Source organism: Anopheles marshallii, chromosome 3 (assembly GCF_943734725.1).
Source record: "Anopheles marshallii chromosome 3, idAnoMarsDA_429_01, whole genome shotgun sequence".
Lineage (NCBI taxonomy): Eukaryota > Metazoa > Arthropoda > Insecta > Diptera > Culicidae > Anopheles > Anopheles marshallii.
Window position 1 is genome coordinate 46,793,581 of NC_071327.1, and position 19,203 is coordinate 46,812,783.

Below are 19,203 nucleotides of genomic sequence, written 5' to 3' on the forward strand. Positions count from 1 at the left end.
ATCCGTGCCCCGCCTGCCACTCGTCAGCCGGCTCAACATAACAACATGTGCACACGCATCGTTCACGCAGCTAAGCTTGCGCAGCCGCGAACCGTATGTGTTGGTGCGCGCGTAATGCTCCATAAATGTATGTTGGTTTTTTTTTCTTCGATTTTATTCTTACTTCTCCGGCTCATTGTAGCGATGTTGAGTGTGTGGGTGATTGTGCATTGTGCCGTTAAATAATCGGCGGGGGTGTTACGATGCGGTCGGTTCGGATTTTCGGATGCTGTAAATGTGTCCGTGTGTAAGGTTTTCACATTTTTTTTGTCCTGTTTCTTTCGCTGTTGGCATCGACGAACATCGGCGGACAGTGTAGGTCCTTAGGAAAACAATTCGAGCTCCGTCTAGGGCCGGTAGACGGCGGGCACATGATCGCGAAACACAGCGAGCGGAATCTTGGCGGAATCGTGTTAGTACAAGGGTTAGCACATGGGTCCGTGTGTGCGACCGTGTTGGAAAAATGAAGCAAAAAACCGAAACATCCGTTCCCTACTGTAAATGACCAACAGAAATTCGGCTGGTCCGACGCGTGGTTAGGACGCTGTGGCAAATCTTACTTTTTTGTGCTTCGGTGAGCTCTTTTCTAACCCAGCTGCATTGCGCTCTCTCTCTCTCTCTCTTTCTATCTTTCCATCTGCCTACACGAAACTGTATTCCTCCACAATTTTCCTCGGACAAAAATTCCACGGACGATTCATGGGCGCGTACCACCAAAAAAAACACCCACAACCCCACGTACACCTCTGTACTGGGGATGTATTTTTGTATTTTGCTTCGACATTCGCGTTTCGTAATCAATTCTTTCACCGGCCATCCTTACGGGTCCGGGCTTTCTTGCTCGGCTCAGCTACAGGACAGGCAGGTGAAGTGTACCAAACAAAAAAAAATTATGACAAACAAGAACAAAAAAAGAACTACATGATGAAAGGTGGTTTACTACGCTGAGGAGGAAGACACGGGCCCAGTGTTGTTTGGGACAACAATCCACCGAGACTTATTTGGCGCGACAACATGCCCGAACCGTGCGCTGGGGGAGATTTCGTTATGTCAAGGGTCGACATGGTTAGCAGCTTCTGCATATTGAAGTTTGTTCGCCATTTTGGTTAGTAAAATTCGCACAAATTGTACTGCTTTTGTTTTACATTATAGAGACAATTAGATCAGTTATAGTATTACAAGCGAAATGTTTTCCTAGACCTGCTGTAGTATTATTGTTTGATATATTGTTCGTTATAACTCGTAATTACACCACAGTATACCTCATGCTGAAGGAGTACCATCAAGATTTTTGTGAATTTTATGAAAAAAATTATGTCAAATATTGGGTGGAAGTATTTCTAGCATAAATGACATTCATTCAAGAGGTCGGAATGATTAAACAGCTCAAAACATGAAACTTGTCGGTTTTACGGGCTATTCTTTGCTTTTTTCTTTTTTTTATTATAAAACAAATAAAAGAAAAATTTGAACATAAAATCAATCATTTCTTATTAAATTTATTTTTCTTTTCCTCCTGCGCCGGTTTTCCTTAAGGAAGTCTCCAAGGTCTCGTGCAGTTTGTTCTGTTCATCAACGAGGTTTGTGTTTTGTTTTGTTTTTTTTGCGTTACGCCAATGACCTAAAAATGTGTCTCCCTTTCTCCACCTCAGAAATATAATCTTATTTCGTTTACTCGGTCCCGTAATCCTTTATAATTTTCCTACTCCCTCGTCAATGCACAAGTGATTCGAGTTTATCTAATCAAGGACACCTTCACCTTTCGTGTTCGATACCGGTGTTGGTTCAGTCCATAGGATTCTAGACTTTATAAAATAAATCACTTGGGACTTTTTGACCACTTTTCCATCAAGGTGCTCTTTTGCTCGTTGGTAAGGATGAAACTGGAATATTGCTCAACAATCTGGTCACCCTCAGCAAGGATGAACATCGATCGTATCGTATTGAACAGGTTCAGGTATCTTATTATGATTCCAGATGCCGTGCTTTGGGACTGAAAACTTTGGTAGCTCGACGATCGTTAGCTCAATCTTCTTTCATTGCTGGCCTGCTTTTAGATTGTATCGATGCTCCCGATCTACTGTCTGCGATACCTATGTACATTCCCTCTCGTTCCCTCCTTATTCGCTCTCTTTTAAACTTCCATTAATTCTTCTGATTAATTCCACGTGTCGTTTGATTTCCACCTCACTTTGTCGTCCTATCGTAATCGTTTACGACCTACGATGTAAACCCCTTCCCCTCTGTTCCTTTTAGTTCTATAGCTGCTTATTGTTAGATCGATTTCTACTTTTCTAATTCTAATTATAATTTAACCTAAGTTTTTTTTTGTTTATATAAAATAGCTACTGTAACTGCTAATTCGTTTAGGAAACAGATGACTCCTTCTTATATTAGGATATTATATTAGGCATTTAATTACATTCTAGCTCGTACAGAAACGATTGATCAATTTAATGAAAGAAAATGTGATATTTTTGTACATCGCACACATGTACAAATTACCAGTACATCTTTCCCAAAAAGAATAACAATTAATATAAAATGGCTGCTAACTGCTAATCTGCTAACTGCTAATTCGACTAGGAAACAGATGACTCCTTATTATATTGTAAATTTTCAACACCAATCCCACTAACTTTGATTATTATATTCTAGCTAGCAATACGGCCTGGCCGTCCTTATTGAATACAGAAAAATACATTCTAGCTCGTACAGAAACGATTGATCATTTTAATTGATGCTCCGTACTGCTTTACGACACACATCAAGAGTTATTAGTTATTAATAGTTGCATGATGCGTGTAACCGCTTCTTACTGGCGCAATGTATAATCGTTCCCTCATACCTTAGATCAAACCTATCACTACCGCCAACACTAGGGTCAGCAGTGTAGAACGAAAAGCATTACTTTGCACTACTGGTTACGTGTGTAAACCGCCTTCACCCCAACAACGCGAATCCTTCACCCATTTTTCACAGCACATTGCCTGTGTCCCGGACCGCTGATCTATGTTTAACATCGCATGAAAGATGAAAAACTGCTTGTTCTTTGGCAAAAAAGTGCCGCAATTTATCAGTTCGTGGCGCGGTAGGACAAGCGTGCCTCCATTTTTCCGTGGAAAATTTAGGCCAACATTACGTCCTACTTCATATAAAACAAGATTGTACTCTCCCGGAGACGTCACCCGACATGGGCGACACAGAAGAAATGAAATCGTCGTATTTTTTTTTTTCGTTAAGTTTAGCCAAATTATGCACACAACAAACTCTCCACGCAAGGGATGCAGAAAAATGAACGCAAATGAAAACAAACTCTACGCACAAACCAAATCTTACGTCAGCTCCGTGGCGTTTAGATGAGTGGCGTTTGTATGCGTACCATGCGCCAGAACCATCTTTGGAGTGTGCGTTCGTGGTGCCAGTGTAGAGTAGTAGAAGGAATGAAACAAAATTTAAAAAAAAATTAACCGATCCAAAAACTAAACAGCACCCTCTCACAGGCTTGAGATCGGGAAAGTCCCCTCGCTAAACTTCACCCTCCACTGCTCCAACCCGAAACCAACCCCGATCGCGTTCTTCCGTTATGAGACCTAAAATTAGAAACACGCGCGAAGATCACACGTATTATGATCGCACACCAGTCGGCATTCCAACGTCTACGGTGCAAAGTGAAGTAAGCGTCCAATTCCAGGCCGATCCAACACGGGGTTTCACATGGGTGTGCTGGAATGGATGATGCTGCCATTCTCAGTGTCTGCGGATTGTGTGCAGTAGTGGATGGCGGAAATAAACGAATGACTACATCCGGGGGTCACGACGAGACGTATCTAAGAGGCTTTTTTTTTTTTTGCACTTCGCTTTGCTTTTTTTGCGCGCCATTACAGATATATCGAAAATTAAACATGATTTTAAGTCCAATGTTTTCGTAAAAAAATGAATGCTGGAGAGTGGAAGAAACAGTAGAGAACGAATGCAGGGAATGGAGATCGCAAAATAAATTACTGATTTAATATGTTTGATACATAATCGAATATCGCTATTTTAATTACTTACTTATCAGATATACTGATCCCCTGTCGAACACTGTCGTCTGTATCTAAAGTAGTTAGTATGTAGCATCACCTTCATGGTCGCCCGGTGTAATTTTAATGACATGTGGATACCTATCCGTTTCTACTCAAAACACCTGTAACGACGAATGAAGTTAAGGCTATAGCGGACTTTGATACTTACAGTACTCACATACACTTCTGAGACATGGACTTTGTCCAAAACTAGCGAAACCTTGTTATCCTCGTTCGAGAAGAATATGCTCAGAAGGATTTTTGTGTAATGTGTGGAAGGATAATGAAGGACTCTACCAGGTGTACGACGAACTCACTGTCGTACTACGGATAAGATTCGCCAGGCTCCAGTGTGATCACGTCATGAGAATGCCACCGGACGACCCAGCTAATAAAATCCTTTTAGGTTGTCCACATGGACAGAGGAGGCGTCCTAGACCTCCAAATCGAGATGAAGAGATGGCGCTGAGGCGTCCGCCAAAAAAGGGCGGATTAAAATCCGGAATAGACGGTCACTCCATCCATCGAGTAAAAATATTGTATATTTTTTATTCTTACCAAGAGGAAAAGAAATTGGCATAACATCTGGAATAGAGCATACCAGCAGAACATGTCTATTACATTGTCATATACTCCGGTTCCGGAAGATCAAGAATCTCATTCATTGCCTGATAAATGAGTAAGATAATCCTACGTATATCTCTGGACGTCACTGGTTATGTCAAAAGTTAGACCGGAAAAAATCGACTGTTTTAATTAGAAATTACTTATTTGTACTAAATAACTTACAAATTGTGATTCATCTGTGTCTCGGTATGAAAGAAATAAGTTCAATGCTATCTATCACATATTAAAGTATAAAACGCCCATTACGAAGAAAGTATCTCCCTACAATGTAACGCTAAGTAGTAGGCACGTGTAATAGCAAAGTGTCCACCAACCGAAATCCGTTTTCTCCCAGTGACCACTGAAAACTAGATACTCGTACTAAGAATGATATTACCAGACATTTTCTCGATCTAGCCCAAGTTTCTACTACGCCAGATATGATCGTTCTGCTAAGTGAGATCAGATTAAGGTGAACCAGTTTACCCGGCACCTTAAATTATAAAGCCCGCCTCGTCATATCCACTGCCCGAACGGTTACTTACTGACAAACTGCACTTAATCTTCCTCATCCAACGGGAGGGAAGGGGTGACGAGTGTCCGGCGTGGGGAAGGATAATAAATAAACACATGTTAATTAGCGTACTTATCTTGCGTACGTATATCTCCGATGGTGCTCAACCGGCAGCCAGATTGTACGGCCAAACGTTGCATGACAGCCGCGTTGATGTCGACGATAAATCAAACTGCGGCAGTACCGGCGGTTGGGGTATCACACTCGGACAGAGTACTTTGGACGGGCCGAAATTGGCGTCTCGTTTTATCACCATCATCACCATCATCACAACATGCCAGCCCCTCATTCATGTACGCTAGCCCCGTTTCCCCACGGTATGCATACGACCTAAGACAATGATCTTCACAGCATCGCAGGAATCTCGCTTGGCGGTCGAAATTATACACGCCGGTGTTCGTATCTCCCTCACTCTTGGTTGCTTTTTTGACGCGTGCCTCGGTGACAATTAAGACTGTCAATTAAAATTGCTCACATCAAGCTAGAGATTAAGTGCGAAGTTTATGCTTGCGTGTTGTTGCTCTTCTGAATGAATTTCGATACCGAACATACTACCAACTGCTTCGGTTGGGTGGTGGATAGTTAATTTAGACATTTCATCGATGTCGCGCCGTATCTGTTTACAACGAATGACTGGTGGTGCTTTATTGCTGCCGAAATCAGTCGTTCATGCTCTTCCCATACGATAAGTGGCACCCTGATCGGAAAATTAACGTCATTTAAATGATGTAGTTATTTGAATGCTCTTTCACTATGTCCGACGCAGCGGTTAGTATGGTAAAGGAATACCATTTCAAATGACCTTCAGTTTCCGTTTTAAAGTGTTAATACTTATTATTTAAGAATTTTTTTTGTAATGGGAACTCTTGAAAAGTCTTGTAAACGCTTTTAGAAATAAATGGTTAGGGATTTATTTCTTACTAACACGTGATGAATATACAACGAGAGCATTCAATTTATCACCCATCGTAAACATTAAAAATTCCACCTTATAGATTCACGCTAGTCTGCGGGGTTTAACATGTTATCTTCCATCATTCCTTTTGCATTAGCTGTAAACGATCATTCACTCAAGAACCTCCCACCATCTTCACAAGGCATACCAAATATTCATAGGTATGCGTGTGTGTGTGTAAAAAATGGTCCCAACACACCGGCCAGGTAGGAATTATTCACCACCTGAGGCGGAAAATTGTCTGTCGCTACGGAGGTGGAAAAACTGCTCGTCCAAACTCGTTCGCTACCTAATTTGTAGCTCGTTTGGCGTACGATGCAGTCCACAGTCGACCACATCGTCCTGTCTATCCTGTCTTCCATCCACACTGCCAACACGAATCAGCCCGTAAAGCTGATCATGCTGACGGTTCGGGAGATCGGTCCCGGTGATGCGCACCCGAGATGAGATGTGTATTTTTAGCGGTCTGCTAGTTAGAACCGGACGCGACGTACCGCTCCAACTGCTAACGATCGGTACGGTTCGATTTGGTCCAATTTCGGATCGCACCCCCGCAACGCTCGACCTGCCGCTGGTGGTGGTTTCCGTCTTACCTTTAGTTTACACCCAACAAAAAGAACAAACTCTCTCCAATGAAACGTATCGGGAAAAGTGAAAGCGATGAGCTCACTTGAAATTTTCTTGTGGAAATTTTATGATCACAAAAATTAAATCAACCACCCACCCGGAAGGAGCAGAAGAATGTCCCGAAACCCCCCCTGCCGGAACTATCTATACGCGCAAATGGTCTCTTTGCACAAATTTCCTCTTTTCAGGTCAACTCGGAGAAAACCCCGGGTTACCTCGCCGGAATTGCCTCAAAACGGGGGCAAAGTTTGCGCTTTCCACGGCTGGTGGCGCATTTTTCATAGTTTCATATGTGACTTATGAGGCCGTGTGTGCGCCTGCGTTCTCTTTATGAGGTGCTTCTCCAACGGTTTCCTTCGTATTGACATGTCGCTCCCCGTTCACAGTTATGCATAATTTAGCATGATTGCATTATTTTTAAAAATTTTTAAACACGTGTTGCTATTCATCAACTGATCAAGCTTAAGCTGCTTTGAACTCACTTTACAATTCGCCCTCATGTTTGCATTATGTCCTTTTACATGTATTTATTATCATCTGGTTCAAAGAAGTAGTGAAGAAGTAGTGAACCTCTGCGAAGAGTTGTTCATTGAATGAATGGTACATTATGCAAATAACTTATTGTCTTATCTTGTAATTGGTTTATAAAAAATCGCTTTTAGAGGCAACCAGTTAGTAATAGACGATAATATTCATAATGATTGTACTAATGCACGATTCTTCAACCAAGGAGCAGCAGGAGTCCGCTCACGGAAGAAACCGCTCACGGTCGAGTGGATACATCAACCCCAGCTTTATTTGGGCAAGCTCTATCCATGCGGAAGACTGAAAATGATTTTAAGGGCAGGGTCGTCCGGTGTCATTCTCATGACGTGACCGAGGGGCGAGTTCGTCGTACAGCTCGTAGAGTTCGTAGTACAGCGCGTAGAGTTCGTCAATGCTACGACTTCTCCATTGGTAAACTCGGTTGTTCTATTTTATGGTAAATTAGGCGGAAATTCCTCTAGTCAGTGCTAATAATGTCGAATTTCCTTTTTTTGTATTCCGATTTGAGAATAAACCTCAAAACAATTTTTGAAAAGAATACGCTAATGTCTCCTGTCTCGAGGACTCTTCTGCAGATTATGCCCTAAGATATAAGCTGTATGTAATATTATTTCGAGGCATAGTGGTATTACAGGAACGACTTCATCCGTACTCTACGATATCGTAGATATATATAAAAGGTATTCCCAAAAGTAATGAGCCTCATTTTATCGGTCTAATTTTGCGCCCCGCCGCTTGGCACAGAAGATGAAATGGCTTACCTTAAATCCACGCAAAGCATAGGGGCTAAGAACGATGGGACTTCCCTCTGTTTGACTTGGGTTGCTGTTTTGTGTTTTCAATCTGACGCAATGGAGGCGCCCAGTCACACCACCTGCTTGGTGACCGACTACCTGTCACGTATTTACCACGGCGTGGTTCCATAGCTTCCGTACAGTTCATGTTTGTTTCTCCTGGATGGTTTTTGTTTCCATGGTTGAAAAAAAACTAATAGGGAAGCATATCGACTCGATTGAGGATATAATAATGTCAAATAATGTCGACGCTATCCTTAAAACATCTCAACATAGACCTTAGAGGACATCTGCACGTCTTGGCAGTCCTGAATTAAAAAATGTTTCGATGCAGTAGGTACCTATTTTGAAGACTATTAAGGTTTTGTACTTACCCAATCAATATTTTTTTATTTTTTCCAATACATTTGGGGGAACTATTGCCATTTAAAAGGAGCTTCATACTTGATGAAGGAATAATGTCGAGGACCATATCATTAGGCGCTTCACAGGGTTCGGTTTCAGGACCAACCCTATGGAATGTCATGTACGACGACCTACTCCGAATGCCGCTCAACGGACTACTAGCAGACATCATCGGATTCGCGAACGACGTGACATTTACATTGCTGGGAAGGACAAAGGAACAAATCAGTACACAGGCTACTAAGGGAACTTAGAGAGGATATAGAGGTGGATGCCAGGAATCGGACTGAAACTAGCCCATCAAAAGACTGACAAACACATCGCACGACTAATCAAACGTCACATCGCACGACAGTACTTCGGGAGGCTAATGCCTTCCAGACGGTCTTGTACGTTGCGGTATGTGTTGTTGCTGGTACCATTCCGCTTGTGCACCAGATAGACGAGGACATTCGCTGCCATGACGAGTTCCAAGCAACGGGTGGAACATCTTCGGACATCAGGAAACGGTAACACGAGCAAACGCTAAGTCTTCGACACGGACGCAATTGACGGCTCCAAGAATGAAGACGAGGATGCTGGTACTGAACATTACCGTCTGGCTAGGCCGCATTAATGGGGAAGTGGACTTCTTCCTAACTCAGTTCCTGACGGGGTATGGATTGCTCCGTACCTTTGGGGTGCTCCCCACCCACCCGGTCAACGTATTCAGAATAATGGGGTCCATTCTGCCCAGGGCTTCCAAGAGGATTGATCTGCCACTGCCGTAGGCACGTATTCGTACCAACCTACGTATATATCGAGAAAGCCATTCTGGGGGAAGTATGGTACTTTTTCGAGAGGCTCCTTGTGATACACTTCGGGGCCCCTCTTGCATCCGGAGAGGGTTAAAGCGACACTTTTCGGGCCCATTTATGGCACAATTCATGCAGTTTTTAGTATTAAACAATTTTTTTGGGCCCCCCACAAGGCGGACCCTAGGCGGCCGCCTACTCCGCCTACCGTTAGATCCGCCACTGCAATATGGACAACTCGAAAATTCGATTGCGGTGTCTGTCGTTGTAAAGACATGACCAGCTCACCAGCATTGATCGGTTCTAATTCTGCAATTCAATGCAATTATCGTGCAAGGATACTCGGCGGCAGTGACAGATCAAACGATGGGCGGAGAAGGAGGCCGTCTATATCAATACCAATAGGGGCCCTCCGGAGAAATTGGTACGCTTCCACCCAATACCCCTGCTTCCTTATCAACTTCCTCCTTCTCTTCCTTCTCCTATTCCTCCCTGGTTATCCATTTTCCAATATGCCCTCTCCTCCTCCTGAATAAACTTTCTGCCTACCACCTCCAAAGGTATGATCGCCACTGCTCAGCAAGTATCATATTCCCTAGCTATTTATATATGTGTGGAAGATGAAAACACCTGTCGAGATACATTGGACTATTACTAAACTGGTTAGGGTGACAAGTCCATTTTTAATAGTTGCCCCTTTTATAGATACTTACGATAATAGGTGTCGGTTTGCTCTTTCTATACATTCACCGATTCAGTAATACACTCGTCAATTGCTTCGTGCACGGGCCTTATCGTATGCGCCATGCTTTCCAGTAGGATGCAGAGATCTAGTATCGATCGAGCATTATTCTAATACCACCTGTTTACCCTTCTGTTGATGCCTCGTAGCTTAACGAATTAAAAGATCTAACCTGCCATGCAGTGGTCTAATAAACTTATTTTTACTTCCTAGCTAAATAGTCAATCCTGGCTACGAAAAATGAGATTCTTCGATGGAACTCCAGGCGTACATGCATGGCCGATGTCATGTGCATAAAAAATGGAATTAAATGGCTAAAACATAGTTGCACGTTCGTTACATTGCTAGAGATGCTGGTGCAGATCGAGTAAGTAGTACGTTTCAAATGAATACCCTTCTCTTTATTTCTCTATCCTTTTTAACACGCTGTGTCCCCCCTTTCTTTGGACTGCCACACAGTAGCTCAACCCAATAAATTGATCAATTGAACTAATTGATCGTGGCATGTATTTGCCGAGAGTACATCTTTTGCATGCAATCGACATTCAATTGCACTCCCGATTAGTACCTCATCCGCACTCGAACGCAACTGCTCCAAGTGTTTGTTCCAAGCAACAACAAAATGTTCCTAGCCATTGCTTTGTTTGCCTGCCTGGTTATAAGTGAGATATACACGTAGCGATTAAAATAGTTTCCTGATCTTCACATTCCCTATAATGTGGCATTCGTTTCCATCTAGCACCGTCCGCCACTAGTGCAGACGCGACATTTCAACAGTATGTGGAGCTAATGTTTCAATTCGATGCAGTTTTCGAAACACTGTGCCTAGCGCAAACAAACGATTCCGTCGAAGCTGGCCGGATGGTAGAGGCCAACCAAGCCCTGCAGAACTGTGTCAACCTGCATCACGATCCGCAAAATTTCACCAACGCGTTAGATTTGTTGACCGTGGAAAATCGGAAAGATTTCATCAGTTAGTACGTGCTCGATCTACTCGGAGTGTAGCGTTGGGTGTGTTTGCTTAATATTAACGCATTCGCTTTCCCGCCTCCCCACTTAGCAACTGTGACCAATTTGAGGAGATAAAAAAGTGCTATCATCCCTTCACGCGTCAGCTGGAAATATGTTTTACCGAGCGTGATGTTTCCATGATTAAAACGCTAATCATGCTAGAGGAAGAGTTTGCGTATATATGTGAACGGGATGGAGCCAATGTCGTTAGCGTGCAACGATCGAATTATTCATACTGCGCCGGAAATTTGCAAGAGCTTCTGCAGAATTGTTCCATGCCGGATTGGGCTGAGCTGCGTAGTAAAACCATCGACACTATGACGGAAAGACACTGCAGGTAAACAAACAAAATAATTGCATTATAAGCTTTTAAACGCTTATCCTATATAATTGTTGTACGATCTCAAATGTGTTAAATTGTTTCAGCATTTTTGAAACGCTAGCGACATGCTTCCAGACCAATATTACGAAATGTGGCGCACCTTTATTTGCACAACTGTTCAACATACGATACCAAGCTATTGCAAAGAAGATGTCTTGTAACAAAAACTTGTCTAACTAAAATAAATGGCGATAATATTTTCTCCATGCGAAATGATGAGAGATATGAGAAGGATAACTTAATCGTATATTCCATAATAGAGTGTACAGCAAAAGATTCATAAATAAAGAAATGGGTCATACCAAGCTAGAATAAATGGAACTTTGATACAAATACATTGCAACAATCAAATGTTCTTAAGCCCAAATAACCTTTAAGGTGTTTTTTAAAAGAATTTTTAATAAAATTTAGAAAACCACAGGACAAAGATACCGTTTTACCTACACATAAATCAAATTTAATTTTAAAAAATAGTTTAATCTTGCACATCGAAACTATCGATTATCTCTCCTTCCATATAACGTGCAACATAGCTCCGCATAAGCTCGAACCAATTTTTGTAATCATTTTTCTTTAGTAAAGAAGGTATACTTTCTACGGCTTTCATGACTTCTTCTATAGTTCGAGGATTCGCTCTCCCTGTAATACGCTTTAAGTTTTTACTCAGATATTCTACCGGATTCAGATAGGCAGCATTCGAAGGCAAAAACGTAGCGTTACATTTATAATAACCTATTGCATCCTGCAGTTTTGCATACCGTTGGTTGGCCGTACTGCCAATCACAACTACCGACTCTTCAACGTTTAATTCCCTGAGCTTGTTCTTCATCTCGTACACAAATTCTGTCACAGTATCCATATTAACGTGCGTATTCTGTGTGAGGTAGTGCAACATGCCCGATTCGTTCATGGCGCAAAGGACAAAAAAGGTTTTATGCTGTATTCTAAGCTTTGTGTCTACTTTAAACGTTGCGTTCAGTGCTACGTAGTCCAAAAAAATTATTCCCAACTTGGAAACGTTTTGCCGCACAGTGGTAAAGCTCGTAGCATATTCTTTCATCTGCTCTTGCGTAGAGTTTACATTCTTATGTTTTGGAATAGTTTGAACACGATTAAAAAAGTAATTAAATCCAATGAGTGTACGCATGATCGAATCGTTGCTTACGCGTATTTGGTATGTTGACCATACCTTTTCCACTAGCTGCGTTAAGGAAACATTGCAATCATCATACATCCATAAACGGATACTTAACAGTACATCGACCGGAAAAGGGGATTCTTTATCACGACTGGAAGCTGCTGCATTGCCTGTTCTTTTGTATTTATACACAACGTTTTCCACCGTCTGCTTCGGAATATTTAGAATATCACTGATTGTTTTCAACTTCCAACCACTCTCATACTTTGCCACAATTTGCTCTCTATCCTCATTGGATATACATTTCATCGGGCGATGTTTTGTAGAGGGCGAAACTTTTCTGTTGTTGATTTTCTTTGCTGGTACCTTTTCTTTTTGAACAATTTTGCTGTAGACAGGCATGCGTTTAGGCTTTTTGATAACAGCAGGTTGCTGGATATTCTGGCGACACACGCTTCTCTGTTGCGATACACTACTACTACCATTGTAGGTTGGATTAGATGGTTTATTTTTAGTTGATGCATTGATTATCCTGTTGTGGTCAGTCCTTGCTAAAATGGGAATGAAAAGCATTTCTGTAAATGGCGAATTTCATTTTTGCATCCGCATAAAATCTTCATCGTCTTGCGATTAAGGAATGTAAATAGATGACCGTATGTAAATGAACCGTACCTGCAATACGATCAGGCATTACATACACATTGTCGTTTACGTTATCTATAATCCTAAGTGGTTCAATTTCAATTTCTTTAACTTGATCTGGTTTTGTTTCAACACTAGGCATATGTTTTTCTTCTTTGTGCTCCTTCTCATCATCTTTCGAGACTGCATTCAATCCCTGAGTAGAAAGCTGGAAAGAAACACAAATTAATTTTGAAGATACTACAGTTGATCGTTTTGTCATTTACTTTATACACTTACCAGTAGTACGAGCCTTGCGTGCTTTTTCTGAAGACTTTCAGTCATGATTTAATTACATTAAACATTAATCAACAATGGTTACCGACACATCTGCACCAAACGAAGGAAATCGAATTTCAACGAATAGCAAAAGATTTTGTTCTTTAGTTCATTGCGATTACTCAGTGTTCCAGTAAACTCTTTCGCTCAGAATGATTTGTTTACGTCGAAATTTCTCAGAAGTTATTTGTTTACCGTTGCAAATGGAATCTGTCAACCAAACCTCTGCTCCGGACAGACCAGTTTCAATCAGATCATAACCAGCAAAAACAACACGCTTTCTCGCTCTCTCCAACAAACGGCCATATCTGGCAAACACGAGAAAGCATGCCGATTTCATTAGTTTTGATTCAAAATCCCTTTCGCAAAATCATGCAACTGGTTGTGTTGTTTCGATAATTCAATAAATAAGCAAAATTACTCGTACCATATCATACAACGAAACGAATTTTAGGGTAATTAAAACGGTCTGTTCTTAAAAGTTACCCAGTGAGAAAACTACTACAATCCTAATACTGGTCATATGGAGCGCTGTCATAAAGCGTCCATTGGTGTTTACGTTTCACGTTGTTTACAAAACCGGGAAACCAAAAAGATATTTTCTTCAGTTAGTACGTTGCAATTCGCTAGTTAAGAGACACGGGTAATTCATGTGACCATCAACTTAAGTTATATGAACGGAAATTTGTAGTTTAGTAGTCAGAAAAGGCAACCAATTGCATTGCCTCAATCAAAGAGCTCGTTCTTGCGAAGAGCAAACATGGATCGTCAGAACAAAAAAACTGTATCCGCATCTCAACCGAAGTCGGAAAAGGTAATATTCAACTAAATATTTCGCAATGCTTTGTAATAACATATTCTTACCACATCTTACTGATTGCCGTTTCACTAGCAAGACGGCCAGGAAGAGCTCGATTACGACAGTGAGGATTTAATGATAGAGTTTATCAAAGTGGAATGTGGCAGGAACCCTGATGCTGATCCATTTATTAGTAATGTTGACATCGAAGAGGATGAAATAATAAGTGACCAAGTAATTCAGCAAGTGAATGTGCGTACAAAAAGGCAAAAAATGTCTCATAAAACAAAACACAATTGTGGTGATACGTCTGGAAGAGATCGTAAAGGTATGTTGAATAATTTATTTTTTTATACATACTAAAGCTAAAACCACCCGGTTTGAGATATTACACGATAGCTTACGTGTATATTTTTGTTTTTAATTTTATTTGCCCAACACTTTATGCATTAGTTGTTTGATAAATGGTTCTTACACTCTTACTGTTTACAGTACCATCAGCTAGAAATCAAGCGATAGCGACATCGTTAAAATCTAAACCCGTTAATACATCAGAGCCGGCAACCACTTTCACCGAAGGATCGGCAGCAGAACAATCGGTGACTAGTTTATTCGCTAGGACAGAAGAAAGGCTTACCGGTATAGAATTTAGTCTAGTAGAAATAAACAGCAAATTAGATGTACTTGGTGACCAATTCCAATCCTTACTGGAAAGCGTTACTACTCCACCAGAAAAGAAACGCACAATTATTGACATAGGTTTTGACAAAATCGACAATTTAGAGCAGTTGGAAACATTCAACGAAGATCTTTCCCAGCTAGAATATAAAGAGAAGATAATGCAATGGCTAGAGGGCAATATAATTGAGGAAAGAAGCGAATACCGAATGACCGATGCGTTGGACATGCTGTTCACGCGAAGATTTTTAACTTTATGTAGCTGGACCGGCATCGGTAAAGGCACGCAAAAGATAGCAATGATGCAGATGACTAACGTCACGAAGCTGTTCCAACGCATTGGAACGACATTAACTGCCATAGTAAACCACAAACGAGTTGCAGTTTTTTTCATGAAAAAACTAAAAAATGCTTCTAAGCGAGCTGTGGTTAAAGGTGTTCGTACCAATTCATCTCCTGCATCATCTTCAAATATGGAGTGTTAAATATTAGAACGATGAAAGGACTAACAATAGCTCTTCGAAACGAATAATATTATCTTGAGGAAGCTAAAAATTGAAAAACTAAAATTGACCTTGGCATAGATTGAGTTCATTAATATCATCCATGTTACACGAATGCATTTGCCAACCTATTGGATAAGATGTGCATAGAATTAGCTTGGCTTAAATAAAGTGGACTTTCTTGGACAATTGTTTTAAATTTTTGTTGGCTAGATCAGATATGAAGTTGTTAAATTTATGCTACTAAGAAATTACGCGTTCGTATATACGCGATTATTATCAAATGTTTGAGAGAAAATGTCTACACAAATTGAATTGCTATTCACAGTTTATATTTTTACATATCATTTGTATCGTTAGAATCCTCCCGTTCTTCGTCTTTTGGATAATAATAATCATCATTAGTAGAAGGTATTTCAATTATAGAATCTTTTGTTACGTTTGGAAATTTGTTTAACTCATTCAAACAATTCAGCAGAACACCTTCAATTTCATTGAAATCATTCGCACGCTTTTTAGATAAGACCACTGTCAAATGATTAAGCAATCCACTGTACGGTGAAGATTCAGTCTCAGCTATTTTGTCAGTGATTTTTGATAAGTTTCTAATCGTGTTTCTAACACATTGATCCATCTTATTGCTAGTAGTATATCCCATCAATGCAGCAGGGTTGTAAGTAGATTGTGACGAGTGTGGCGTTATCCGCACTACTTTTGGTGGCGTAGTGACCGTGGAGCCAATGTAACGTCGCTCACAATCGCGTTCATACGGTTTTGGCATGGACGAAAAGTGCATTGGTTTGGTCAGGATTCGTTTTATTGTTACCGGTTTGGGTAAGGGATGTGTGACTGTAAGCGGATCAGGCATTTGTTGTTTTATTGCAACCGGGCTAGGCCCGGGATGTTTTGGTGTGACCGTGGTTGACACGACTCGTTTTATTGTGACTGCGTTGGATCCGGGTGGATTTATTGTAACTTTTTTGGGTTGTCTTGCTTTCTGCTGATGAAAAATAAATAATTTGATCAATTTAATTCATTTCAAGTCGTTTCAGGCTGCTTGACTAGCAATATATACTACGTGTGAATGATTCATGCAATAGATTCGACTAATACTTACTGCTAAATTAAGACCAACTGCATAGGTATTCTTATTTTTTAGAACAAACTGCATCGCCTCAAATGCAAACCATGTTGGTTTTCTTACGCCTAGAAAACAAACCAAACCTATTAATATCATTTTAAAGCCGATTAAATACAAGTTAAACGTGAGTTAACGTACGTAAACCGGCAGACGACCGGATTTTGGATTTGTGCAAAATATTTCGTAATTGAGTCCTAAGTATTTTCCATTTCAGTTTTATATCATCAACTGGCAAATTCATGCGTTTTGCTATAGTATTCCATGCCATTTGCCCAGCTTTAGTGTTGTAAAGGGGGCAACTTTGGTCCCACAGCACTGGTGTTTGTTTTACTTGATCGATTAGCTCCAATATGACACTTTGTTTGTCCATTTCTTCCACTTGTGTTGGTTCATTTTGTTCAATGCTGCTGTCGTCTTCCACTTGTGTTGTTTCATTTTGTTCACAGCTGCTGTCGTCTTCCACATTTGTTGCATTAGTTTCATCCTAAAATGTAAAAGTAATATTATTCTAGTATTCAAGTTTAACTCGATGTCACGTACACCGAATATCAGAACAATTTAAAGTTGCATAGTCGCAGAAAATGGTTTTGTTTCCACGTAAGGGCAACCAACACAGAAGAAATAATGTACAACTAGCCAACAGTTTTTCTGATCCTCGTATCGGAAAAAAATAAGAATTTTAGGCATCCAGCTCACTAAAAACTTGTTTTTTGTTTGCAATTTTCGACTATCCGATTTTTTGTAACAAATTTTCGTTCGAAAAAAAAGTGGTTCGAAGGGGGAACCCGTTATGAGGCAGTTGATTGTACAGATGTTTGTCAATAAGAAACATACTCACCTTTTCTGTTACTTTGTCATCGGATTCTTTAAGAAATCGCATTGCTTCAAATGCATACCACGTAGGATAATATTTTGTATCAGCTGTTGAAAGAGGGTTGATTCGTAAAATTAATATTTCATTTAGTTAACTCCTTATTTTACAAATTACTTACATGACTCGCGCATCTGCCTCAGTTTTTTCCAATTAATTCGAAACTGACTTTGTAGTGAATTCCATTTTTCTTTAAGATGTTCTGCAGGTATTGCAAACTGTCCTGACAGTATGTTCCAAGCATCTTGTATAGCGCTTGGATCTCTGTAACCTTTTGAGTTAAATTTCCACAGTACTGGCATTGCTCGTATAGAATTTATCAGGTTTAAGATGAACTTCTCTTTTGTAATTGCCTAAAGTTTGGAAAAAAAAACACGCACGAGGTGTGTAACGTTTTAACACCGTTTAGTATCGAACACCCAAATGAGCTGTAACAGCTAAACTGAGCGTTTCTGTTACGAATGATCACATCTTTTCCGATAGTAGCATTTGAAAATACATACCGCTTCCATAAATATATCTGCAGAGTTGTTTTTATCGTCCAAGGTATAACTTCCCCCTAAAATAAGCATATATTTTAACAAGCAAAATTGGTATTTTTATTAAAGTGCAAGTTTGATTCGTTCACCTTTCAGAAACGTATTTTCCAGACTAATTTCATCGACGATTTGCATTTCTTCATCGTGTTCCACCTTGAGAGGTTCACATACAGATAAGATTACGATGTAACAGTTCTTGTTTGCTTGTTTTTCTTATGCAAAAACTCGTTAAAATTTGCGCTCGTTATGAACGGTACTGGCTGTATAGATGTTTTTACCCAGGAAATATACTCACCCTTGCTATTACTTTGTCGTCGGAATCTTTAAGAAACCGCATTGCTTCAAATGCAAACCACGTAGGATAATTTTGTTTGCCAGCTGTTGACCGAGATTTGAATAATTAATACTTAAGAAAGTTAATTTGTTTTCTTATTTAACAAATTACGTACATGACGCTCGCATCTGCCTCAACTTTACCCAGTTGCATTGAAACTGACGTTGTAGCCCCTTCCATTTTCGTTTAAGATCTTCTGCAGGCATTCCAAACTGTTTTGACAGTGAGTTCCAAGCATCTTGTACAGCGCTCGGATCTCTTTTACCTCGTGAGTAAAATTTCCACAGTATTGGCAGCTTTCTCACAGATTCTATAAGCATTAGGACGAACTTCTCCTTTGTCATTTCCTAAAATGTAAAATAAAAGAAACACACACGCAGCGTTTCACATTTTCACAATGTTCGTTTCGATACCAAATCTCTCGAATGATCTCGGACAGCCAAACCGAGAACTACTGTTGCGAAAGTTTACATCTTTCCTGATAGTAGGATGTCAAAATACATACCGCTTCCGTGATCATGTCTAAACTATCGTCTTCATCTTCCAGAGAATCATTTCCATCTAAAATAATGACATATATGAACTTGAACCCTTTTAATACATAAAACAAACTCACATTTTACAAATGGTTTCTCCTGACTTCTTTCATCGTCGAATTGTGTTTCTTCATCATGTTCCACCTTGATGAACTCAATCAT

The 19,203-nt window shown here is 40.4% G+C and overlaps 4 protein-coding genes across 4 annotated transcripts; 2 read left to right on the forward strand and 2 right to left on the reverse strand.

The window, feature by feature from the left end:
• The first annotated feature begins 8,265 nt into the window (after positions 1-8,265).
• On the forward strand, positions 8,266-11,722 carry LOC128712693 (uncharacterized). Its single transcript, XM_053807581.1, has 4 exons — positions 8,266-8,314; positions 10,889-11,126; positions 11,210-11,497; positions 11,587-11,722. The coding sequence occupies exons 1-4, from the start codon at positions 8,266-8,268 to the stop codon at positions 11,720-11,722; spliced, it is 711 nt and encodes a 236-aa protein (XP_053663556.1).
• Positions 11,723-12,017: 295 nt separating this feature from the next.
• On the reverse strand, positions 12,018-13,646 carry LOC128715358 (uncharacterized). The gene is made up of 3 exons (XM_053810240.1): positions 13,602-13,646; positions 13,353-13,530; positions 12,018-13,231 (listed from the first exon to the last, which is right to left on the reverse strand). The coding sequence occupies exons 1-3, from the start codon at positions 13,644-13,646 to the stop codon at positions 12,018-12,020; spliced, it is 1,437 nt and encodes a 478-aa protein (XP_053666215.1).
• A 754-nt stretch (positions 13,647-14,400) lies between these two features.
• Positions 14,401-15,602, forward strand: LOC128712694 (uncharacterized). Its single transcript, XM_053807582.1, has 3 exons — positions 14,401-14,454; positions 14,533-14,767; positions 14,932-15,602. The coding sequence occupies exons 1-3, from the start codon at positions 14,401-14,403 to the stop codon at positions 15,600-15,602; spliced, it is 960 nt and encodes a 319-aa protein (XP_053663557.1).
• A 355-nt stretch (positions 15,603-15,957) lies between these two features.
• On the reverse strand, positions 15,958-19,203 carry LOC128712695 (uncharacterized). The gene is made up of 5 exons (XM_053807583.1): positions 19,122-19,203; positions 19,011-19,066; positions 17,754-17,985; positions 17,596-17,682; positions 15,958-16,469 (listed from the first exon to the last, which is right to left on the reverse strand). The coding sequence occupies exons 1-5, from the start codon at positions 19,201-19,203 to the stop codon at positions 15,958-15,960; spliced, it is 969 nt and encodes a 322-aa protein (XP_053663558.1).